General features: G+C 47.8%; 1 protein-coding gene across 1 annotated transcript in view; it reads right to left on the bottom strand.

The window, feature by feature from the left end:
* HNF1B (HNF1 homeobox B) overlaps positions 1-22,519 on the bottom strand; it is a 307,877-nt gene that overhangs the window by 266,470 nt on the left and 18,888 nt on the right. Inside the window, exons 3-4 of the mRNA XM_075335856.1 lie at positions 12,632-12,896; positions 10,675-10,919 (exon numbers count right to left, since the gene is read on the bottom strand). Of these exons, the coding sequence (XP_075191971.1) occupies positions 10,675-10,919; positions 12,632-12,896 (510 nt within the window). The remainder of the gene's footprint in view (positions 1-10,674; positions 10,920-12,631; positions 12,897-22,519) is intronic.

Below are 22,519 nucleotides of genomic sequence, written 5' to 3'. Positions count from 1 at the left end.
CCTGCTCCCTAGGCCCCGCCGGGTCCCCCCCTACCCCCCCCTGGTGTCCCCCGGTGTCCCCCGGTGTCATACATACCTGTCGGAGCCCTGATCCCCCGCGGCCCCCTCCTCCGGCTCCTTCTCTGCAGACTCCGGTCACATGAGCAGAGCGCAGCTGTCAGCTTCCTGTGTTCAGGACGCTGGCTGCTCGCACTCTGCAGCTGTGACCCAGGGAGGGTGGGTGCAGATTCTTTGCACCCACTCTCCTAAAATGGAGGGTCTGCCCTCCTAGAAAATGGGGGATACGTTCCCTGAACGTGTCCCCCATATTCTAGAAGGTCCAGAGGCGACGTGGGACATCCAAATGGATTATTGTGGATTTTTTTTTTTTCTTTTCAATAAATTGGTCAATCAGGGAATGTTTGGGGGAGTGTTTTTTCAAATAAATTTTTTTTTGTTGTCAATTTTTTTTTTATTACTGTCAATTAGTTATGTCGGGTATCTGATAGACGCCGTGACATCACTAATTGCTGGGCTTGATGCCAGGTGACATTACACACCTGGTATCAACCCCATTCATTACCCCGTTAGCCAACGCACCAGGGCGCGGGATGAGCTGGGGCGAAGCGCCAGAATTGGCGCATCTAATGGATGCGCCACTTCTGGGGCGGCTGCGGCCTGCTATTTTTAGGCTGGGAAGAGTCCAATAACCGTGGCTCTTCCCATCCTGAGAATACCAGACCCCAGCTGTCAGCTTCACCTTGGCTGGTGATCTAATTTGGGGGGACCCCACGTTTGTTTTTTTTTTTTAATTATTTATTTATAAATAATTAAAAAAAAAAAACAGCTTGGGGAGCCCTCCAAATTGATCACCAGACAAGATGAAGCTGTCAGCTGTGGTTTGCAGGCTACAGCTGTCTGCTTTACCCTAGCTGGCTATCAAAAATAGGGGGGACCCCACGTCATTTATTTTAATTCTTTTTTTTTTTTTTTGGGCTAAATACAAGGCTAGGCATCCTTTAGTGTCACATGAAAGGCAGGTAAGGGGAGCTTCCTCGTTCCTGCGGCGTCACACATAGCGATGTGTGCTGCCGCAGGAGCGACAAACTACATCGTTACTGCTGCAGTAACGATAATCGAGAATGGACCCCCATGTCACCGATGAGCGATTTTGCACGTTTTTGCAACGATGCAAAATCGCTCATCGGTGTCACACGCAGCAACATCGCTAATGCGGCCGGATGTGCGTCACCAATTCCGTGACCCTAACGACTCCGCATTAGCGATGTCGCAGCGTGTAAAGCCCCCTTAACAGTGAGAAATTTTTTGATACAGCAACAGTTTTGTGAAGTACCTGTGGATTCAAAATGTTTACTATACTCCTGAATAAAATCCTTGAGGGGTCCAGTTTCCAAAATGAGGTCACTTGTGGGGGGTTTCTGATGTATAGGTGCCCAAGGGGCCCTGCTAATGTGACATGGTGCGCGCAATTTACTTCAACTTTTCCAAAATTCAAATGGTGCTCCTTCCATTCCAAGCCCTCCCATTTATCCAAACAAAGGTTTTTGGCCACATGTGTGGTATCCCTGCGCTCACAAGAAATTAGATAACAACCTGTGGGGTACACGTTTTGTTGTTGCCTCTTGAAAAAGTGAAAAATGTGTCGCTAAATCAACATTTTTGTGAAAAAAATGAAAATTTCAATATGGCAACCTAAGCTTATCAAATTCTGTGAAGTATTCATGGATTCAAAATGCTTAATATACACCTAGATTAAAGCCTTGAGGGGTCTTATTTCCAGAATGGGGTCACTTGTGGGGGACCTCCACTGCTTAGGCACCTCAGGGGTTCTCCTAATGCAACATGGCGTCCGCTATTGATTCCAGCCAATTTTGCAGTCAAATTGCACTCCTTCTCTTCTGAGCCCTGTAGTGTGCCCAAACAGTTGATTTCCACCACATACAAGATATCAACAAACTCAGGAGAAATTGCGCAATAAATTTCATGGTGATTTTTTTCCTGTTACCCTTGTGAAAAAAAAAGCTACCTGGTTGAAGTAACAATTTTGTGGTAAAATTTTATTTTTTTATTTTCATGGCTCAACGTTATAAACTTCTGTAAAGCACCTGGGGGTTCAGGGTACTCACCAAACATCAAGATAAATTCCTTGAGGGGCCTAGTTTCCAATATGGGGTCACTTGTGGTGTTTTTTTGCTGTTTACGTACCTTAGGGGTCCTCCAAATGCGACATGGTGCCCGCAATCTTTTTCAGCCAAATTTCCTTTCCAAAATTCAAATATTGCTCCTTCCGTTCCAAGCCCTCCCATTTCTCCAAACAAAGGTTTCAGACCACAAGTGAGGTATCACCGCGCTCATAAAAAAGTGGGTAACAAACATTGGGGTCACATTTTTGGAATTACCTCTTGAAAAAGTGAAAAAATTGATGCTAAAGCAACATTTTTGAGAAAAAAATGAAAATTTTCAATGTGACAACGTAACGTTATCAAAATCTGTGAAGTACCTGTGGATCCAAAATGCTCACTATACCCCTAGATAGAAGCCTTAAGGGGTCTAGTTTCCAAAATGGTGTCACTTGTAAGGGGTTTCTGCTGTTTAGGTACCTTGGCGGACATGTAAATGCAACATGGTGCCCGCAATCTATTTCAGCCAAATTTGCTTTCCAAAATTCAAATATTGTTCCTTCTGTTCCGAGCCCTCCCATTTGTTCAAACAAAGGTTTCTGACCACATGTGGGGTATCGGCGCGTTCATAAGAAAGTGGGTAACAAGTTTTGGGGTTCATTTTGTTGTGTTATTTCTTCTAAAAGTGAACAAATTTGGGGTAGAGCAACATTTTAGGTAAAATTTTATTTTTTGCTTTTTTTCATTCCACTTTGCTTTAGTTCCTGTGAAGCACCTGAAGGGTTAATAAACTTCTTGGATGTGGTTTTGAGTACTTTGAGGCGTGCTGTTTTGAGAATGGTGTCACTTTTGGGTATTTTCTGTCACTTAGGCCTCTCAAAGTCACTTCAAATGTGATGTGGTCCCTAAAAAAATGGTTTTGTGAATTTTGTTGAAAAAATGGGAAATTGCTGATGAACTTTGACCCCTTCTAACTTCCTAACCCCAAAACATTTTGTTTCAGAAATTGCGCTAATGTAAAGTAGACATGTGGGAAATGTTATTTATTAACTGTTTTGTGTGACATAACTCTCTGGGTTAAGGGCATAAAAATTAAAAGTTTGAAAATTGCAAAATTTTCAAAATTTTCATCAAATTTCCGATTTTTTCACAAATAAAAGCAAAAAATATCGTTCTAAATTTATAACTATCATGAAGTACAATATGTCACGAAAAAACAATGTCAGAATCACCGGGATCCGTTGAAGCGTTCCAGAGTTATGACCTCATAAAGTGACACTGGTCAGAATTGCAAAAAATGGCCTGGTCATTAAGTACAAAACTGGCTTCGTCCTTAAGGGGTTAAAAGAAGGGTGGCTACATTGATCACAGATATATATTTTTTAAAGGGAACCTGTCACCTAGAATATGCGTTCTGACCTATCAGCAGATGCATGTGTGCCCTAATTATACCTCCCTACCCATCCCTGTGCTGTAAAATTGTATAATATGAAAGTAATAAAAAACATTTTATTACCTTCATATTTTGTATGTAAATAGCAGGGAATATGGTCACAGGGGCGGCGCCTTGCCCTATGGACGGCTGCATATTTCCGTGGTACCATGGAGCGACGTCCCCGTTGCTCATTCTATCTTGCGAGCATTGCGGCAGGCTTCTCTTCCGGGTTCTCCTTGTCAGTTTCAGACTCGCACTGCGCATGCGCAGTGCGCGTCTGAAGTCGGCGATTGAACACCCGGAAAAGAAGCCTGCTGCAGTGCGAGCATGATAGAATGTGCGATGGTGACGTCGCTCCATGGTATCACACCCACAGGGGCGTGATACCACGGAAAGAGAGTGCACACATGCGTCTGCTGATAGGTAAGAACGCATATTCTAGGTGACAGGTTCCCTTTAATGTCAGAAATGTTTTTGTTTTTTGCTCATTTTGAGTTTCGTTATTATTCTCACTCTGAACATAAACCATTGAGATGAGAAGGTTTACATATTTCAATTAGTTGCATAATAATTCTGCACACATAGATACAGTGCCTTGCAAAAGTATTCGGCCCCCTTGAACTTTTCAACCTTTTCCCACACTTCAGGCTTTAAACATAAAGATAAACAAAAATGTAATTTTATAGTGAAGAATCAACAAGTGGGACACAATTGTGAAGAAAAAAATTTATTGCTTATGTTAAACTTTTGTAAAAAAAAAACAAAACTGAAAAGTGGGGCGTGAAATATTATTCGGCCTCTTCACTTTCAGTGCAGCAAAATCACTCCAGGAGTTCATTGAGAATCTCTGAATGATCCAATGTTGTCCTAAATGACTGATGATGATGATGATAAATATAAGCCACCTGTGTCTAATCAAGTCTCCATGTAAATGCACCTGCTCTGTGATAGTCTCAGTGTTCTGTTTAAAGCGCAGAGAGCATCATGAAGACCAAGGGACACAACAGGCAGGTCCATGATACTGTTGTAGAGAAGTTTAAAGCCGGATTTGGATACAAAAAGATTTCCAAAACTTTAAACATCCCAAGGAGCACTGTGCAAGCGATCATATTGAAATGGAAGGAGTATCATAACACTGCAAATCTACCAAGACTCGATCGTCCCTCTAAACTTTCATCTCAAACAAGGAGAAGACTGATCAGAGATGCAGCCAAGAGGCCCATGATCACTCTGGATGAACTGCAGAGATTTACAGCTGAGGTGGGAGTCTGTCCATAGGACAAATCTGGCCGTTATGGAAGAGTGGCAAGAATAAAGCCATTTCTCAAAGATATCCATAAAAAGTGCTGTTTAAAGTTTACCACAAGTCACCTGGGAGACACACCAAACATGTGGAAGAAGGTACTCTGGTCAGATGAAACCAAAATCAAACTTTTTGGGCACAATGCCAAATGATATGTTTGGCGTAAAAGCAACACAGCTCATCACCCTGCACACACCATACCCACTGTCAAACATGTTGGTGACAGCATCACGGTTTGGGCCTGCTTTTCTTCAGCAGGGACAGGGAAGATGGTTAAAATGGATGGGAAGATGGATGGAGCCAAATACAGGACCATTCTTGAAGAAAACCTGTTGGAGTCTGCAAAAGACCTGAGACTGGGATGGAGATTTGTCTTCCAACAAGACAATAATTCAAAACATAAAGCAAAATCTACAATGGAATGGTTCACAAATAAACGTATCCAGATGTTAGAATGGCCAAGTCAAAGTCCATACCTAAGTCCAATCGAGAATCTGTGGAAAGAGCTGAAAACTGCTGTTCACAAACACTCTCCATCCAACCTCACTCAGCTCAAACTTTTTGAAAAGGAAGAATGGGCAAGAATTTCAGTCTCTCGATGTGCAAAACTGATAGACACATACCCCAAGTGACTTGCAGCTGTAATCGCAGCAAAAGGTGGCGTTACAAAGTATTAATTTAAGGGGGACGAATAATATTGCACGTCCCACTTTTCAGTTTTTTATTTTAAGTTTAACATAAGCAATAAATTTCGTTCTACTTTACAATTGTGTCCCACTTGTTGTTGATTCTTCACCAAAAAATTAAAATGTTGTTATCTTTATGTTTGAAGCCTGCAATGTGGGAAAAGGTTGAAAAGTTCAAGAGGGCCGAATACTTTCGCAAGGCACTGTACTTTCCTAAGGCTATGTGCGCACGTAGCGTAATTACATGCAGTTACGCTGCGCTTTGTAGGGCAGCGTAACTGCATGCGTCCTGCGTCCCCTGCATAATCTATGGAGATTATGCAGGAGCCGTGCGCACATGGCGTATTAGAGCGCAGCGCTTCGGCTGCTGCCCGAAGCGCGCGTTCTAAGAAGTGACATGTCACTTCTTCCGTGCGCTTTGCCGGCAGTTCCTGCTCTGTATATGGCAGGAGCTGCAGGCAGAGCGCATGGAATCGGCTTTTTTTTTTTCTCTACGGACATTTTCTGCAGCGATTTGAAGCGCACGTGTGCTCTTCAGATCGCTGCAGAAATTTCTGCAGGGCTAGTACGCAACGTGCGCACATAGCCTAAGACGAATCCTCACTTTCACATTATTAACTATTCAGGTTTATTAACCTTTTGGATTGACCGACAGCGCTATACTAGTTCAATAATAAAATGAATCATCAAAAATACAAATTGACTATTAATTCTGCACACAATGTATGCAACAAAAACATAGGAGAGAATCGATATTATTGCAATCTAATCATTCCTCAAATCTTAAAGGGAACCTGTCAGCAGAAATTTTGCACTAAACATAAAAGATTCCCCCACTGCAGCTCCTGGGCTGCATTCCAGCAATGTTCCTGTTGTTCTTGTGCCCCCTTTCTGACCAAAATAAAGACTTTATAAAGTGGTACCTTTTTGTATGCAGATACTGTAAATGGTACACGGGGGCGGGCTGCCTGGTGTCCGTTAGTCTGCCTCCTGCCGCTTTAGGCCGTCCCCCATCGCTCATTTCCATAGCTGTGGATGCCGCCCAGTGCTCCAGAGGTCCCCATGCATGCCCAGTGCCTATCTCTCGTGGATGAGCACTGTGCCCAGTGTCACCGCTGGTGACGTGTGTGCAGGCTTTAGATTATGGGCGGCGCTTTGATTTTCATTACCAAGTAACCGCCCATAATCGCGTGACCGCGCTTTCCCCCTCTGCCTCCTTCGTTCTGCACAAGCGCGGGCCTGCTGACTCCACGTTACCTCTTTCCCATCTTGCTCTGAGGCAGGAAATAGATGGGAGGAGCGCGGAGCAGGACACCACCGATCAGGATTAGACGCAGGAGGCAGAGGGGGAAAGCGCGGTCACGCGATTATGGGTGGTTACTTGGTAATGAAAATCAAAGCGCTGCCCATAATCTAAAGCCTGCGCACATGTCACCAGCGGTGACACTGGGCACAGTGCTCATCCACGAGAGATAGGCACTGGGCATGCGCGGGGACCTCTGGAGCACTGGGCGGCGTCCACAGCTATGGAAATGAGCGATGGGGGATGACCTAAAGCGGCAGGAGACAGAATAACGGACACCAGGCAGCCCGCCCCCGTGTCCCATTTACAGTATCTGCATACAAAAAGGTACCACTTTATAAAGTCTTTATTTTGGTCAGAAAGGGGGCACAAGAACAACAGGAACATTGCTGGAATGCAGCCCAGGAGCTGCAGAGGGGGAAACGTTCATGTTTAGTGCAAAATTTCTGCTGACAGGTTCCCTTTAAACATCAATATGACAGCAGCCACACATCATCAGAATACTTCACGCAGCTAATGAAGGGAATAGCGCGATCAGCTGTATTCAGTGTTGGCCGCGAGTAACCTCAGTGACAGCTCAGCTGATCGCGCTATTGCTTTCATTAGCTGCGTGGAGGTGACAGGAGTGGTGGTGTTTTCTGCAGCTCTGGTCACCTCCATGCAGCAGAGCTGGATGCGACGCTGGACCATCCTGGAGTACGCCGGACATGGAGGGCTTTTTCGGGCTTATTAAAGTATATGGTAGGGTATATGTTTGTGTTTTTTATTTCTAATAAAGGATTTTTTCGGGTGTGTGTGTTTATTTACTGTAATTTACAGATTAATCATGGAAGGTATCTCGGGGAGACGCCTGACATGATTAATCTAGGACTTATTGGCAGCTATGGGCTGCCAATAACTCCTTATTATCCCGATTTGCCAACGCACCAGGGTAAATCGGGAAGAGCCGGGTACAGTCCCAGAACTGTCGCATCTAATGTATGCGGCAATTCTGGGCGGCTGCTGATTGATATTGTTAGGCTGGGGGGCTCCCCATAACGTGGGGATCCCTATCCTAAGAATAGCAGTCTTCAGCCGTATGGCTTTATCTGGCTGGTATTAAAATGGGGGGGGACCGCACGCCGGTTTTTTTAAATTATTTATTTATTTATTTTACTGCACAGTATAGACACGCCCACCGGCTGCTGTGATTGGGTGCAGTGAGACAGCTGTCACTCAGCGTGGGGGGCGTGTCTGACTGCAACCAATCACAGGCGTCTGTGGGTGGGGAAAGCAGGGAATACGAGATGGATTAATGAGCGGCCGTCATTTTCAAAGTAATTGTTGCCGCGCATTCTCTGCACAGCTGTTCCTCGCCGTGCTGGTGATCGGGGAGCGGTATGAGCCGGGGGAAGAAAAAAACCGAGCGCCAATGTAAGTATGACTGAGAACAGCAGAAAAAAAGGTAAGTATACTGACTTTAATTTAAAAAAAAAAAACAAAAAATAAGATCGCTAGTGTAAAAACGCACACGCACGAAATGTGCTGAACACGGACATACTCCGTGTGCGGTACGTGCAGGCACGGACCCATAGACTAAAGCGGGTCCATGCCTGCGTGCTGCCGGCCAAAAACGGACATGTTGTCCGTGTAGAAAAGCGCACACACGTACTTACCTCACGGACACACGTTCCGTGCGATTTTACGTGTGTGTGCCATCTACCATTGATTAACATGGGTCTCCGTGTGTACGTGTCTCCGGTACGTGCAAATACGTACCGCACACGTACAAATTACACGGATCATCGGATGTGTGTTGCGGGTCTAAGGTAGGTTCTCATTAGCACTTCTAAACATAGCAGGCTAAAGGGCAGAAATGGAGGAAATGTCTGATCATTTGTTTTATAAAAACACATTTCTCTGGCAGATAGGCTCAAGTACAAGGAAATTTAGAAGAGATATTTTATTAGCACAACAATGTGCATATGTGTAGAAAGAGGTACAAATTACAGATAATAATGACATCCACTTCCATTCTGCATTCATTCAGGATTTCTCGCTCACAGAACTCACTTATATTTGACATTATGAACATAATATTTACTTCAGTGACTAGTAAATTAAGTGAAGAATACGGTTTTGTATTAAATTATATACATAGCTGCAACAGACATTTTTATATACTACTTTGAAGTGTGATGTTCAAATTTATTTAACTAAGCATGGTTGAAAAAACATTTCCATGAAATGAACAAATACCATTTTATTAAAGAACAGCCGGGTAATCAGTGTATGCACACGTCATCCATGGCAAGGACGGTGCCAATGAGAAATTTCAAACAAAAGGCTGGACAATAAAAATGGAGTCACCTGTCAATCGAAATCTGTATTCATACACAGGGGTTGGTGCCAGGAGCAGAATGTCATGCCCCTTTGCATCTAAATCTCATTACACAAAAACTTCAAAAGCTGGTTAAAGATGAACAAGAAAACGAATGCCTTCACTACAAGATATAATCTGTCTACCTGCATCATTACGGCCATGCCTTTAATTTAACTTGCAAAATCATGTCGACACCTTCTCTTTAAGTGAAAATCAATAGCCTTTTTAACCATTATCAAGCTCTACCAATATCTTGATTTCTACCATATGCTTTTCTTTCATTTTGCAAGCTTCTATAGGCTGCTTTAGACCAGCTAGTAACATAATATATTTAAAGGGAACTTTTCATATTAAAAAAAACTATTTATCTGAAGACATAGGGTTAGTTTTCAGGTGAATAGCATTAAAATGTCTATTCACCTTAGTGAGAGCAATCACCAGAGAAGGACATAGTGGCTAAATACAAGGAACAAGGTGAAGAGGAAGTCCAGCAATCTGAATGCTTGATACAATCAAAATGATGGCAGAGAAGACCCTGGTGGACCTATCTAGACTTGCAGAAGATCAATCTTCCTTCATCCATCAAGTCGCCATGGCTCGAGATCAAGCCAAAGACCGTTTAAAAACAACAAACACCTTACTACAAGTACGGCTACTGTGAGGAAATAAATCTTATATCGTCCTGGGAGTTGCTTGCTTTCAGTCATAGGGACATACATGGTGGATTAAAGTCACCCAAGCAGCGGCTCTAATCACACCCCATCTCTTCGATTGACAGCTCGCTGTACGCATACATGCTGCAGAGCGAGCTGTAACAAAAACTGCCAGTGAGTGATCAGTGCTACCATTCACAGTATCTTGTGCGGTGACCATAATCACTCTGTGCACGCCACTATAACTGAAAGCCTGCAGCTCTTGAGATGATATAAGTTAATTTCCTCACAGTAGATGTACTTTCAGAAGGTGGGAAGGCAGCATTTTAATGCTATTTAATAAGATTAACCCTACATCTGCAAGTAATATGTTTTTGCACATGCCAGAATCCATTAAAATGTAAAAAAAAATAATCCCATTTACTGGTGAGGCAGACTAAGGTTTTTAAATGTTCAGATGTCTTGGTCCAATCCATGATATACACATTTCAATGAAAAAGTGTGTGATGTGGAATCACCAAGGTCCACTGGAAATGGCAGTGTGCCATGACAGAATTTAGGTGTAGCAGCACTTGAAAGATTAAATACTGTTTAACAAACACATTTCAAACAAGAACCACTTCCCCCAAACCAAACTATATATAGATGATCCATTCTATAACTTGCATATTTTTAAATACATAACAGTGAAAGTTATATATGTATGGAGACCCATCAGGTTTTACCATCTTAGGATGAATGTTATGAGTCTAAGTAATGATGTCTATTAGCTCTACAATCCTTGCAAATTTGTACAAAACGTATTTTCTTACCTTGCAATTTGCTCGGCGGAGAAGAACTTGACTGTGGATGATGTGGAGACCCATGTGACATAAGTGGATTCATATTGTGTGGATGTGATGACCCAGTGCTGTAGGCATCCATGGCTAATTTCTGCCTAAAAGCTTCTTCTTTCCGTCTGTTTGCAAACCAGTTGTAAACACGAACTTCTGTCACTAAATTTGATCCCAAGCCATGTGCTTTTGATGGAGATACTCCTCGCTGTAGACATTCTGCTCTGTAAAACATAAGTCACAAGGATGATAAAATACAAATAATAAGAAATATTTTTTTTGCCTTGGTATTGCTTTTTGTTTCTCTGTTGTACTAGCCAACCAGTTATAGAAAAACAATTTAACAGTGTGCTGAGTATTAGACATTTCTCTAATGACATTTATATTAAAACTGTACATTTAGCTACAGGTTACAGTCAGAATCACAATATTATAAGCTAAAGGCCCCGTTACACACGTCGATTTATTGTGCGATCGCATGTGCGATCGCACCTGCCCCCATCGTTTGTGCGTCATGGGCAATTTGTTGCCCGTGTCGCACAAAGTCGGTCACCCCTGTCACACGTACTTAGCTCCCGAACGACCTCGCTGTGGATGGCGAACATCCACTTCCTGAAGGGGGAGGGACGTTCGGCGTCACAGCGACATCACACAGCGGCCGGCCAATAGAAGCGGAGGGGCGGAGATGAGCGGGACGTAACATCCCGCCCACCTCCTTCCTTCATCATTGCCGGCGGGACGCAGGTAAGCTGTGTTCATCGTTCCCGAGGTGTCACACGGAGCGATGTGTGCTGCCTCAGGAACGACAAACAACCTGCATCCAGGAATGTGACCGATACTTCGAAAATGAATGACGTGTCAACGAGCAATGATAAGGTGAGTATTTTTTCTCGTTAACAGTCGCTCGTAGCTGTCACACGCTACGATATGTCAAACGATGCCGGATGTGAGTCACGGAATCCGTGACCCCGACGACATATCGCCCGATATATCGTACCATGTAACGGGGCCTTTACTCAAAAACATTGTAAACAATTTTTTTCTGAAATTGTCAGTTAATATTGAGACAGATGCAAGGAAGAAGCTACGTAGTAGTAGGAGGATGCATGCAGCCAGGGATCAGTATGCACAGTGGACGAGTCACATGTAAATACTTTGGATTATAAATGGTGCTCAGTGGTGATTTGTGCATATACACATTTGAATAATTAGAGCCAGAAACTGCAGTAGACTAAGTTACATGAGCTTGATTTTTGGTCATTTGATGTGTATTTACACACGGCTTCCATGGAACTATGAGCTTCCAAAAAACTGTATCTACCTATCTAGTGAGTGCACTCATTTAGCATTTGCAGCAGATTTTTCTGCTCCAATAACCAGAGTGTCGGCAGGAAAAACGTTGTGTAACCATACCCACGTTTTTTAATGCATCTTCACTTTTAATTTTTTTTCCCATTCCGTTGAATGGGTGAAAAACTCTGCAGAATTCACCTGCTGCAGATATGGAAAAACACTTGGAAGGTACAAATCTGCAAGGAAGTAATAAGCAGCATATGTATGGGATTTCACAAATATAATTCACTTTGCTTTTACTGTAAAATGCTGCGTTCCATGGAAAAAACACACACAAAAAAAAAAATCAACAAAAAGGCAACACGTCCATCCGTACAGAGCCGGCATTTAGTCAGTGCCCAGACTTGTTACAGCTTACTATGTACTGAGTGGTGACTGAAAATACTCCGGCTCCGCCTCTATCAGTGAAAGCTCAAGGCTGCAGGGAGGAATATAATTAATTTCCTCCTGGTAGCCAGGATTTTAATGGGGTGGTCAGGCAGCTCTATTATGCTATTACCCTGCAGAATAACCCCATATCTATTTCAATGTGACAGATGCCCTTTAACCATATTATAGGCAAACGGCTTTGCTCCATCATTACCTGTTACACTCTTCAACTAACGCCTCTCTTTCTTCTTTGCTGGGGTTCTTTTGTCTTTCATATGCCTGATAAAGAATATGCTGAGAGGCTGGCCCCCATTTAAAGCGATTGCGTCTCATTTTCTTATTGGCCGGTTCTGAGCAGTTATCATCAGACTGCCCTGTGACTTGGCTTTGTTGGTTAAACTCTGGAAAGAGAAACAGCAGCTGATCCTGACTGCTTTTGTCTGTCATATTAACAGAACCCTGGACTGTTTGGCTGAATTCTGTGGAGAAAGGGGAAAATAAATCTAGCTATAAAAAACAAGTGTAATGCAACACAAAATAAGGCTATAATGTCACAGGTTTTTCTGTGTTTAAAGAGTAACAGTTGTTTAACCTTTTTTTCATAAATCAAAAGTACACTTGAAAATAAAAAGAATTGACAATATGTGCTTCTTTCTCCTTCGGAATTCCTGAACATTTGTTTTCAAAACTCTCTATTCACAGATAAAATGAAATATTCGTAATCGCTATATTCGTAACGAGTACTTTATAATATTCGGGTATTTGTTCCGAATAGCAAGTACAATGTAAGTCAATGGGAAATGCGAGTAATTTTCTAGACCCAACAATGAGGTCTGGGGCCCTAAGGAAAAGGCTGAAATGGATGGGAAAGTGATGAAACTGAATGGGGATAGCCTGGAGAATATGCCTGCATGCATTTCTGACTCACATATGGTTTCTGGGAATAAGGATGTCACAGTATTACACCATTTATTCTCTCACTCTCTCTCTCGGTCTCTCTCTTTCCAAGCACTTCATACTCACTGATCACTGGCGAAGCTATCACACTGCTCTGATAGCCTCTCATTCTTCTTCCCTACCAGCTCATTAGACTCATACATATTCACAGCACCCGCTTATTAGGCTCATACATATTCACTGCTTCTCCCGACCACTGGCATCTGTGATTGGTTGCAGTCAGATCCGCCCCCATGCTGAGTGACAGCTGTCTGACTGCAACCAATTACAAACACCTTGGGCGGCTCTATATCGTACAGTATAATAAATAACTAAAAACAACCGCCTTGAGGTTCCCCCAGTTTTCATACCCAGCCAAGATAAAGCCCCACAGCTGGGGGCTGGTATTCTCAGACTGGGGACTGCTGTCCCCGGATGTATACAGCAGAGCCTTAGCATATACCGTATTTTTCGGACTATAAGATGCACCGGACCATAAGACGCACCCTGATTTTAGAGGAGGAAAATAGGAAAATAAAATTTTAAGCAAAAAATGTGGTCATGACACACTGTTATGGGGCGAGGATCTGCTGCTGACACTATTATGGGGGTAATATCCTCAAATTCTCTACTAAGTGACCCTATCCTGGTAATGATCCTCCTGGCTTGTATATAATCCCCATCCTTGTTTATATGTCCCTCATCCTGGTATAGCCCCCATCCCGCTATATACCGCTGTCGCGGGCGGGGAGGACGCCGCCGGATGCGCTCGCTAACGCTCGGGTCCGGCGCTGCTGCGGCTGCTGCTCGGTGGTTTGAGCGGTGGGCTGGCTCCGAGGACTCGAGCGGCGCTCCTCGCCCATGAGTGAAAAGGGTGGTTGATTTGGGGGATTTAGTCCGTGACGCCACCCACGGGTTGTGGTGAAGATGGGCACCACCGCTGCTGGTGACGGAGATCCCGGGAGCGATGGTAGGAAGCAGCTGGGATGTTGTTTTCCCCCTCCGTGGGTAGGGGTCGGTGGTCCCGGGGCCCGGTGGTGTGACGGGGAGGCAGGGTTGTGAGGTGCAGGGTTGCAGGGGCAGCGCGGCGCGGTGCCGAATGGCACGGGCGTACTCACTCAGCAAGAGATGCACAAAGTCCTCGGTAAACCAAACGGCTGGATGGATGGGTCCCGCAGCCGGCTGCTGTGTCTCTCCCCGGACAGGTGATGGCGGCTGTCTTTCCCTGCACCTTAGTGTACTGTCTTGACTACGATGGGTTCCCAACGGTAGTCCGCTCCCCGGTGTATGGGTGCCGGAGGAGCCCGTTTGCCCGCAGGCGCTGGCCCTTGAGTCTCTAGCCTTAGGCGGTAGCTGTTTACCCTCACGGTGCGGGTGGTTGCCTTCTAATAGGTCTTTGGCTGTTAGGGAACCCTTGGGGTGCCTGTCACACTCGGATTTGACTGTTGACGGCAGCTCCAAGCCTAGCCGGGGTCCGATGGCCCTGCCTGGGTGTGCTGGCTTCACTTCGCTCCGCGGTCGGTACCGGCGGGCCGTCGCCCGTCCCCGGTCCTATGGTTCCGCGTTGATTCACCACTCCTGCAGACGGCCATCACCGTCTGCCAACCTTGTTGTCAGTGCCTGGGCCACAAACCCAGACACTCTCCACTTTACTCCTCTCACTTCAACCTCCAAGACTAAACTGTCACTTTTCCCGCCTCCAGGCCTGTGAACTCCTCGGTGGGCGGGGCCAACCGCTTGGCTCCGCCCCACCTGGTGTGGACATCAGCCCCTGGAGGGAGGCAACAAGGGTTTTGTGTTTGGCTAATGTTACTGTCTAGTGGGGGTGGGGGTGTGTGTGTGTTACCTGTGACGACCTGGCTAGTCCAGGGCGCCACATTTCCCCTTGGTGAAATGCAGACCATCCGCGGGCTGCCCGTCCATCACCGATTTTATTTTTCAAAACTGGAAAATATAAATAACATATCAACATATCAAACATAAGCATTCTTGTCAGGTCACTTCAAACGTTACACATAAAAACATTTTTAATAATGACGGACGGACGGATGTCTTCCGCTCTCCCACCCAAGCAACCTAGCCCTGATGCTGCCCCTAAGAAGTGGGTAGCACCCCTTGGCCCCAGTCCAGGTTCAGGCTGCCCTAGCGGGAACGGGTACGGTAACTCGCACCCGACTGTCACTTCAGGGGACCACACGTCCAAGGGGGACCCCTGACCCCCGGAGGATGGCCACCGGTCCTGGTGGTGGCCGGGCCCCAGCCTGCTCTGCTGCGGGCCCTTCCTCCAATCTGCCTCTCCGGAGGCGGCAATGGTTTCCATCCTACAAAACTATTTACAAGCCCACAAGTTCGTGGGTGGCCTGCAAGCTCTCGGCCGTGTTCATGAGTAGTTTCTCATGTGGGTGGCAAAAACACACAGAGTCCCTCCTGGGACAACTTGCCGGCAACGGCCGGAATAATCACTGACTACAATCAGGTGAAACTCGGTTGATTTTGATTCATTCACTCTGCTGAGGGTCCCAACGGGGACAACTTGGTTGCAACGGAGAACCGCTGCCACTACTTGAGGTCACACTCATCCAGGACCTCCTCCAGCTCAAGATCCGGACGGCTCAGTGTAGGAGGGGGCTGGGGCCGCAACTGCACACCGCGGCTCTTCCTTTGCTTAACATCGAGGGCGAACCAGCCCCTCTCCCCGCAGTGTCGAGTGTAGGTTACCAGGTCGCCCGGCAACAGGTCGCGACCTGGGTGGCCCGTGGGAAGGTGTGAGTTCACATCGCGGCGGGCCACAAACACTTCGGCCTCCAGGCCCGCCTCGTAGATGAAACCGAACCTCCGTCGCGTGTCAAACTGCTGGACTTGGCCCTCGTACACCGGGCCCCGCACCCGAAAGGTGGCATGGCAGAGTGCGTCCTTTTCTCTAATCACGCGCGCCATCACTTCGGCCCTCTGCTGCTCCCGGGCGGCAGTCTCTCGGCCCAACTGGCTTGGTTCCCTGTCCCAATAAGGGGTGTTGTCAGACCTCTGCACTCGGGCCGGGCCCCGCTGCACCGCACCCACATCGGCCACGACCGGTACTCTCTCGTGGGTGTCCTGCGGTGACGTGGCCTGTACTGCGGCTTTGCAGTGGCAGCCCAGCGCAGCCTCAGCCGAGGCGCGGGACTCGGGGACAGCTGGCCTCACCGGTTGGGCCTTCAGCGGCCGGTTCTTCCACAGCCGGGCGGACTGCCGGAGCCGGGACGGTCTCGGGTGCGGCCACTTCCGGGGCCGACGGCTTCTTGTCGCGGACGGACGCCTCCCGCGGTATCTTCCATGGCAGCGGGAGGGATACGGGCCGTTCACAGACAATGCACCCAGGTCGGTCCTCTAGGGCGGACGGGTTTGATTCCGCTACCGGTGGTGGAGGTAGCGGTCCGAGCGGAGGGGCAACAGCAACTGGTATGGATGACGGGGGAGGCAGGAGGGTGAGCGGGTGCAGGCTGGGCCCCTCAGCCGCAGCGGCCGGTCCTTCTCGGACACAGGGGCGTGGGTCGCTTACCCGCTCCTCCAACACTGCCTCCACCTCGCGTCTCCGCACGGCCGCCGCCACTTCCTCCATCTCGGCCACCCAGCGCTCCATCAAGAACCGGACCTGGGTTTGAAGGCAGCAGCACATTTGTGCGGTCCAGGCTTCCACCCACGCCGCTGTTCCTGGCGTGGGCTCGGGAATCTCGGCATCACCGGATGGAATGGACATGCTTGCTGGCAGGCTTCCAGGAACCAAATGTTTGCAGAGTCCTGGCGTCCCCGCTTTTATAGCCTCAGCTACATTAGGCAGACCCACACCCGCTCCCCCTTGGTTCTCTTCAGCACTTCCGCTTGTTGGGGGCGGGGCTTCGCTTTCACGCCTTCCCTGCTCGGAGAAGACGCTCGAGCGGGAGATTTTCGCGCCAAAGATGAAGGCGTTTCAAAATTTTCGGCCGGACACAGCCGGCAGGGACTGCAAGGCGCACTTATACTCGTAAGTAGATGGGTTCAATTCTGTTCGCAGACGCCAAGTTGTCGCGGGCGGGGAGGACGCCGCCGGATGCGCTCGCTAATGCTTGGGTCCGGCGCTGCTGCGGCTGCTGCTCGGTGGCTCGAGCGGTGGGCCAGCTCCGGGGACTCAAGCAGCGCTCCTTGCCCGTGAGTGAAAAGGGTGGTTGGTTTGGGGGATTTAGTCCGTGACGCCACCCACGGGTTGTGGTGAAGAAGGGCACCACCGTTGCTGGTGACGGGAATCCCGGGAGCGATGGTAGGGAGCAGCTGGGATGTTGTTTTCCCCCTCCGTGGGTAGGGGTCGGTGGTCCCGGGGCCCGGTGGTGTGACGGGGAGGCAGGGTTGGTGAGGTGCAGGGTTGCAGGGGCAGTACGGCGCGGTGCCGGATGGCACGGGCGTACTCACTCAGCAAGAGATGTACAAAGTCCTCGGTAAACCAAACGGCTGGATGGGTCCCGCAGCTGGCTGCTGTGTCTCTCCCCGGACAGGTGATGGCGGCTGTCTTTCCCTGCACCTTAGTGTACTGTCTTGACTACGATGGGTTCCCAACGGTAGTCCGCTCCCCAGTGTATGGGTGCCGGAGGAGCCCATTTGCCCACAGGCGCTGGCCCTTGGGTCTCTAGCCTTAGGCGGTAGCTGTTTACCCTCACGGTGCGGGTGGTTGCCTTCTAATGGGTCTTTGGCTGTTAGGGAACCCTTGGGGTTCCTGTCACACTCGGATTTGACTGTTGACGGCGGCTCCAAGCCTAGCCAGGGTCCGATGGCCCTGCCTGGGTGTGTTGGCTTCACTTCGCTCCCCGGTCGGTATCGGCGGGCCGTCGCCCGTCCCTACAGTTCCGCATTGATTCACCACTCCTGCAGACGGCCACCACCGTCTACCAACCTTGTTGTCAGTGCCTGGGCCACAAACCCAGACACTCTCCACTTTACTCCTCTCACTTCAACCTCCAAGACTAAACTGTCACTTTTCCCGCCTCCAGGCCTGTGAACTCCTCGGTGGGCGGGGCCAACCGCTTGGCTCCGCCCACCTGGTGTGGACATCAGCCCCTGGAGGGAGACAACAAGGGTTTTGTGTTTGGCTAATGTTACTGTCTAGTGGGGGTGGGGGTGTGTGTGTGTTACCTGTGACGACCTGGCTAGTCCAGGACGCCACACCACCATCCTGGTACAGCCCCCATCCTGCTACATTTACCAGGATTTACTGCCATCCTGGTATATGCCCTCATCCTGCTATGTACCCCCATCCTGCTATATACTGCCATGCTGGTATATACCCCCATTCTGCTATATACTGCCATCCTGGTATACGGCCTGCATCCTGTGACACATAAAAAAAAGTAAACGTTTATACTCACCTTTCCTCGTCTTCCTGTCTGTGTCAGCAGCAGCGCCGCTGACCTGTGTGGAGCAGTCACCATTCCCTGCAGCATCGCGATGTCCTCCTGTCTGCCGCCCACTGATGTATGTGGAGAGCGGTGAGCACAGGGATGACATCATCGCTGTGCTCACCGTTAGTCTCCACGCACAGTAGCGGTCGGCAGACAGGAGGACATCGCGATGCTGCATTCAACGGTGATGGGTGAGTATACTTATTCACTGCACCCCGCACTGATGATGATGCGCGGGGAGCAGTGAATACAGCCGCACATGATCACTCCAGGCTGTAGTTGGCAGGGGTGATCACGCGGGCTGGCTCTTTATTATGCGCATTATCCCTCCCACCTGTCTGCATCGGCTTCAGCGCTGAGAGATGATGGGCGGGAGGCGCTACTACAGCCTACGCATGCCGCCGATGACCTGCTTCACCACAGCAACCTCATTCCCCGCAACCATACCCTACATTCAGACTATAAAGCGGGCTTTACACACAGCCCCCGTCGGTTGTGCATCACGGGCAAATCGCTGCCTGTGGCGCACAACATCGCTTACACCCGTCACACGTACTTACCTGCCTAGCGATGTCGCTGTGGCCGGCGAACCGCCTCCTTCGTTCGGCGTCACAGTGGTGTCACTAAGCGGCCTCCCAATAGAAGCGGAAGGGCGGAGATGAGCGGGCCGAACATCCCGCCCACCTTCTTCCCTCCTCCTTGCGGGCGGCCGCAGGTACGGTGATGTTCCTCGTTCCTGCGGTGTCACACATAGCGATGTTTGCTGCCGCAGGAACGACGAACGACATCGTACCTGCAGCAGCAACGATATTCGGGATAGGAATGACTGGTCAATGATCAACTATTTGGTAAGTAATTTTGATCGTTAACGGTCGTTTCTGCGTGTCACACGTAACGACGTCGCTAACGAGGCCGGATGTGCGTCATGAATTCCGTGACCCCAACGACATCTCGTTAGCGATGTCGTTGCGTGTACAGCCCGCTTAAGACGCACCCCCTTTTCCCCAACATTTGGGGGGAAATAGTGCATCTTATAGTCCGAAAAATACGGTACTATGTAATATACAGCTTTTTCCAATTTTCTGATTTTTCTCTTTATAGGTATATTTTTGAGTAAAATGTAAATTGTTCTTTTATTCTATAAACTACTGACAACATGTCTCCGAATTTCCAAGCAAAAAATGTTGTATTTATTTTCTAAAAATAAGAAATTGTCAAAATAATAAAAAAAATGCATTTCTTTCAGACAACCTCAAATAATGCAAAGAAAACAAGTTCATAATCATTTAAAAACAACAATACTAATAATGTTTCAACTCAGGAAGAGTTCAGAAATCAATATTTTGTGCATTTACCATAATATTTAATCACAGCTTTCATGCGTCTTGGCATGCTTTCCTCCAGTCTTTCAGAAAGCAGAGGATTTAATGATTAAAACAATATATGGAAATTTGATGTGATCTTTGTTGCTTTATCCCTCCTGAAGATCAGACTTTGATAGATCACCTTCAAATTATCTATTAATTCTAAAGCTTTGCATTCTTTGCCATTCACAGAAATGTGATACTTGATCATTTTGTTATATATATATCTACTTTTACGACTTGTGTGAAAATCTGATGTAGTTTAAGGTCAAATGTAGAAAATGCTGAAGGATTAACAAGATGTTCAAGCACCACTGTATGTGTAAAGAAAATACTGGAGAGTTTCAGTGGTGAGGAATTATAAGTATCAGATAATTAGTCATGTATTAAAGCTTTTACTTATCCTGGCTATTAGTGATGAGCGAGCATGCTTGTCACTACTCGGTACTCGCACGAGTATCGCTGTACTCGGGCTGCTCGGCGGGGACCGAGTAATCTCGCGATACTCGTGCTGTACTCGTGGTCTTCATTTCTGCATGTTGGCGCTCTTTTGAGAGCCAGCCCTCATGCAGGGATTGGCTGGCAGACCACTGCAATGCCACATCCCTGTTAGTTGTGGAATTGCAGTGATTGGCCGGCCTGCACAGCGTGACCGAGCCTTTATATCAGCCGGCGCGCTGTGCTGTGCTCACAGCTATCCAGACTGTCAGTGCAGGGAGAGTGTCGCTGATTCAGGGAAAGCTTTGCGGCCCTTTATAGCTTTTTCAGTTGCAGGGCTGCAAACAGTGTGACCAAAAGTCCTTCTCAGGACTATTCTAGTTGTATACAGGCAGGCAGGGTATAGCCAGGTCGGAGTACAGTAGCAGAGTCCTTCTCAGGACTATTGTTGCTATATACAGGCAGGGTATATCCAGGTCTGAATACAGGCTAGTGACCAAAAGAGTCCTTGTCAGGACTATTGTACCAGTATACAGGCAGGCAGGCAGGCAGGGTAGTGGTGACCGTATACCAGCCTTCATCATATCTGGGGCTGGTGTACACAGTGTAAAACAGTCCAGATAGTGTCTGACTTGTCTGTAATTGTCGCTCCCCAAAAAAACCTGTTAGGTTCTTATTGCGTCCGTGCTTGGTTTTTAAAACCGCACGTGTGTGCCTGTTGGTGGCAGCGTACAGGTGCACTTGTGTGCAATTTCCAGAAACTTTGATATAACGCACAAGTAGTGAATATACACGTCAGCAGTGCACAGCATTGCAAAATGCGCAAGGGCATTGGCAAGGAACAAGGAAGTGGACGTGATGGTGGTGCAGGCAGAGGCCGAGGTCGTGGGCAAGCTCTAATTTCGCCACAACAAAGGGCCACATCTAGTCGCTCGCACGTCCTGTCCCAAATTCTTGGGGACCGCAGCAGTACACCGCTCTTGAACCAAGACCAGTGTCAACAGGTTGTTAGTTGGATAGCAGATAATGCTTCCAGTCAGATTGGCACCACCACAAACACTCTGTCTTCCACACGGTCAAGTGTCAGTAGCCGTGATACTGCACCGCACATTTCTGAACCTGATCCTCCTTCCTACCACCAGGCTGAGTACACGTCCTCCTCGGACATTAATGATCCCACACTTGGACACTCGGAAGAGCTGTTCACGTTTCCATTCACACATTCTGGCCTCTCGCCAGCTCATATTGAAGTGGGTCATGAGGAGATCGTCTGTACAGATAGCCAAATATTTGAGCAGCCACGTTCTCACGAAGTTGGCAACGTGTCCCAACAAGTGGTGGACGATGATGAGACACAATTGTCAGGAAGTCAGGAGGAGGAGCAGGGTGCGGAAGAGGAAGACGACGTGGTGGATGATCCAGTAACTGACCCAACCTGGCAGGAGGATATGCAGAGCGAGGACAGCAGTGCACAGGGGGAGGGAGGCGTAGCATCACAACAGGCAGTAAGAAGCAGGGTGGTGGCCCCAGGCAGAAGTCAGGCAACCGTTCCCCGGAACAACACGACGACAGAAGGTGCCTGTACAAATGTTAGGTCTTCCCGAGTCTGGCAGTTTTTTAAGTTGGATCCAGATGATTCAAAAAAGGCCATTTGCAACACCTGCCGTGCCAGCATCAGCAGGGGTACCAAAACTAGCAGCCTGACCACCACCAGCATGATCAGGCACATGTCAGCCAAGCACCCGACTTTGTGGGAAGTACAACAGAGTCGAGGAGCAGTGCTTGCTGATGTCACTGCTACGTCTTCGCTGGTTGTGCATGCGAGCCAATCCTCTGTCCATGCTGCCTGCGAACAAGCCTCCTCCACTCCTGCACCTGCAGTTGCCTACGCAGAAAGAACACCATCATCAAGCACGTCCTTGTCCCAGCGCAGCGTTCAGTTATCCATTCAGCAAACCT

Source organism: Anomaloglossus baeobatrachus, chromosome 2 (genome assembly GCF_048569485.1).
Source record: "Anomaloglossus baeobatrachus isolate aAnoBae1 chromosome 2, aAnoBae1.hap1, whole genome shotgun sequence".
Classification (NCBI taxonomy): domain Eukaryota; kingdom Metazoa; phylum Chordata; class Amphibia; order Anura; family Aromobatidae; genus Anomaloglossus; species Anomaloglossus baeobatrachus.
The sequence above is the reverse complement of the archived record's forward strand: the minus strand, read 5'-3'. Positions and strand labels throughout refer to the sequence as shown.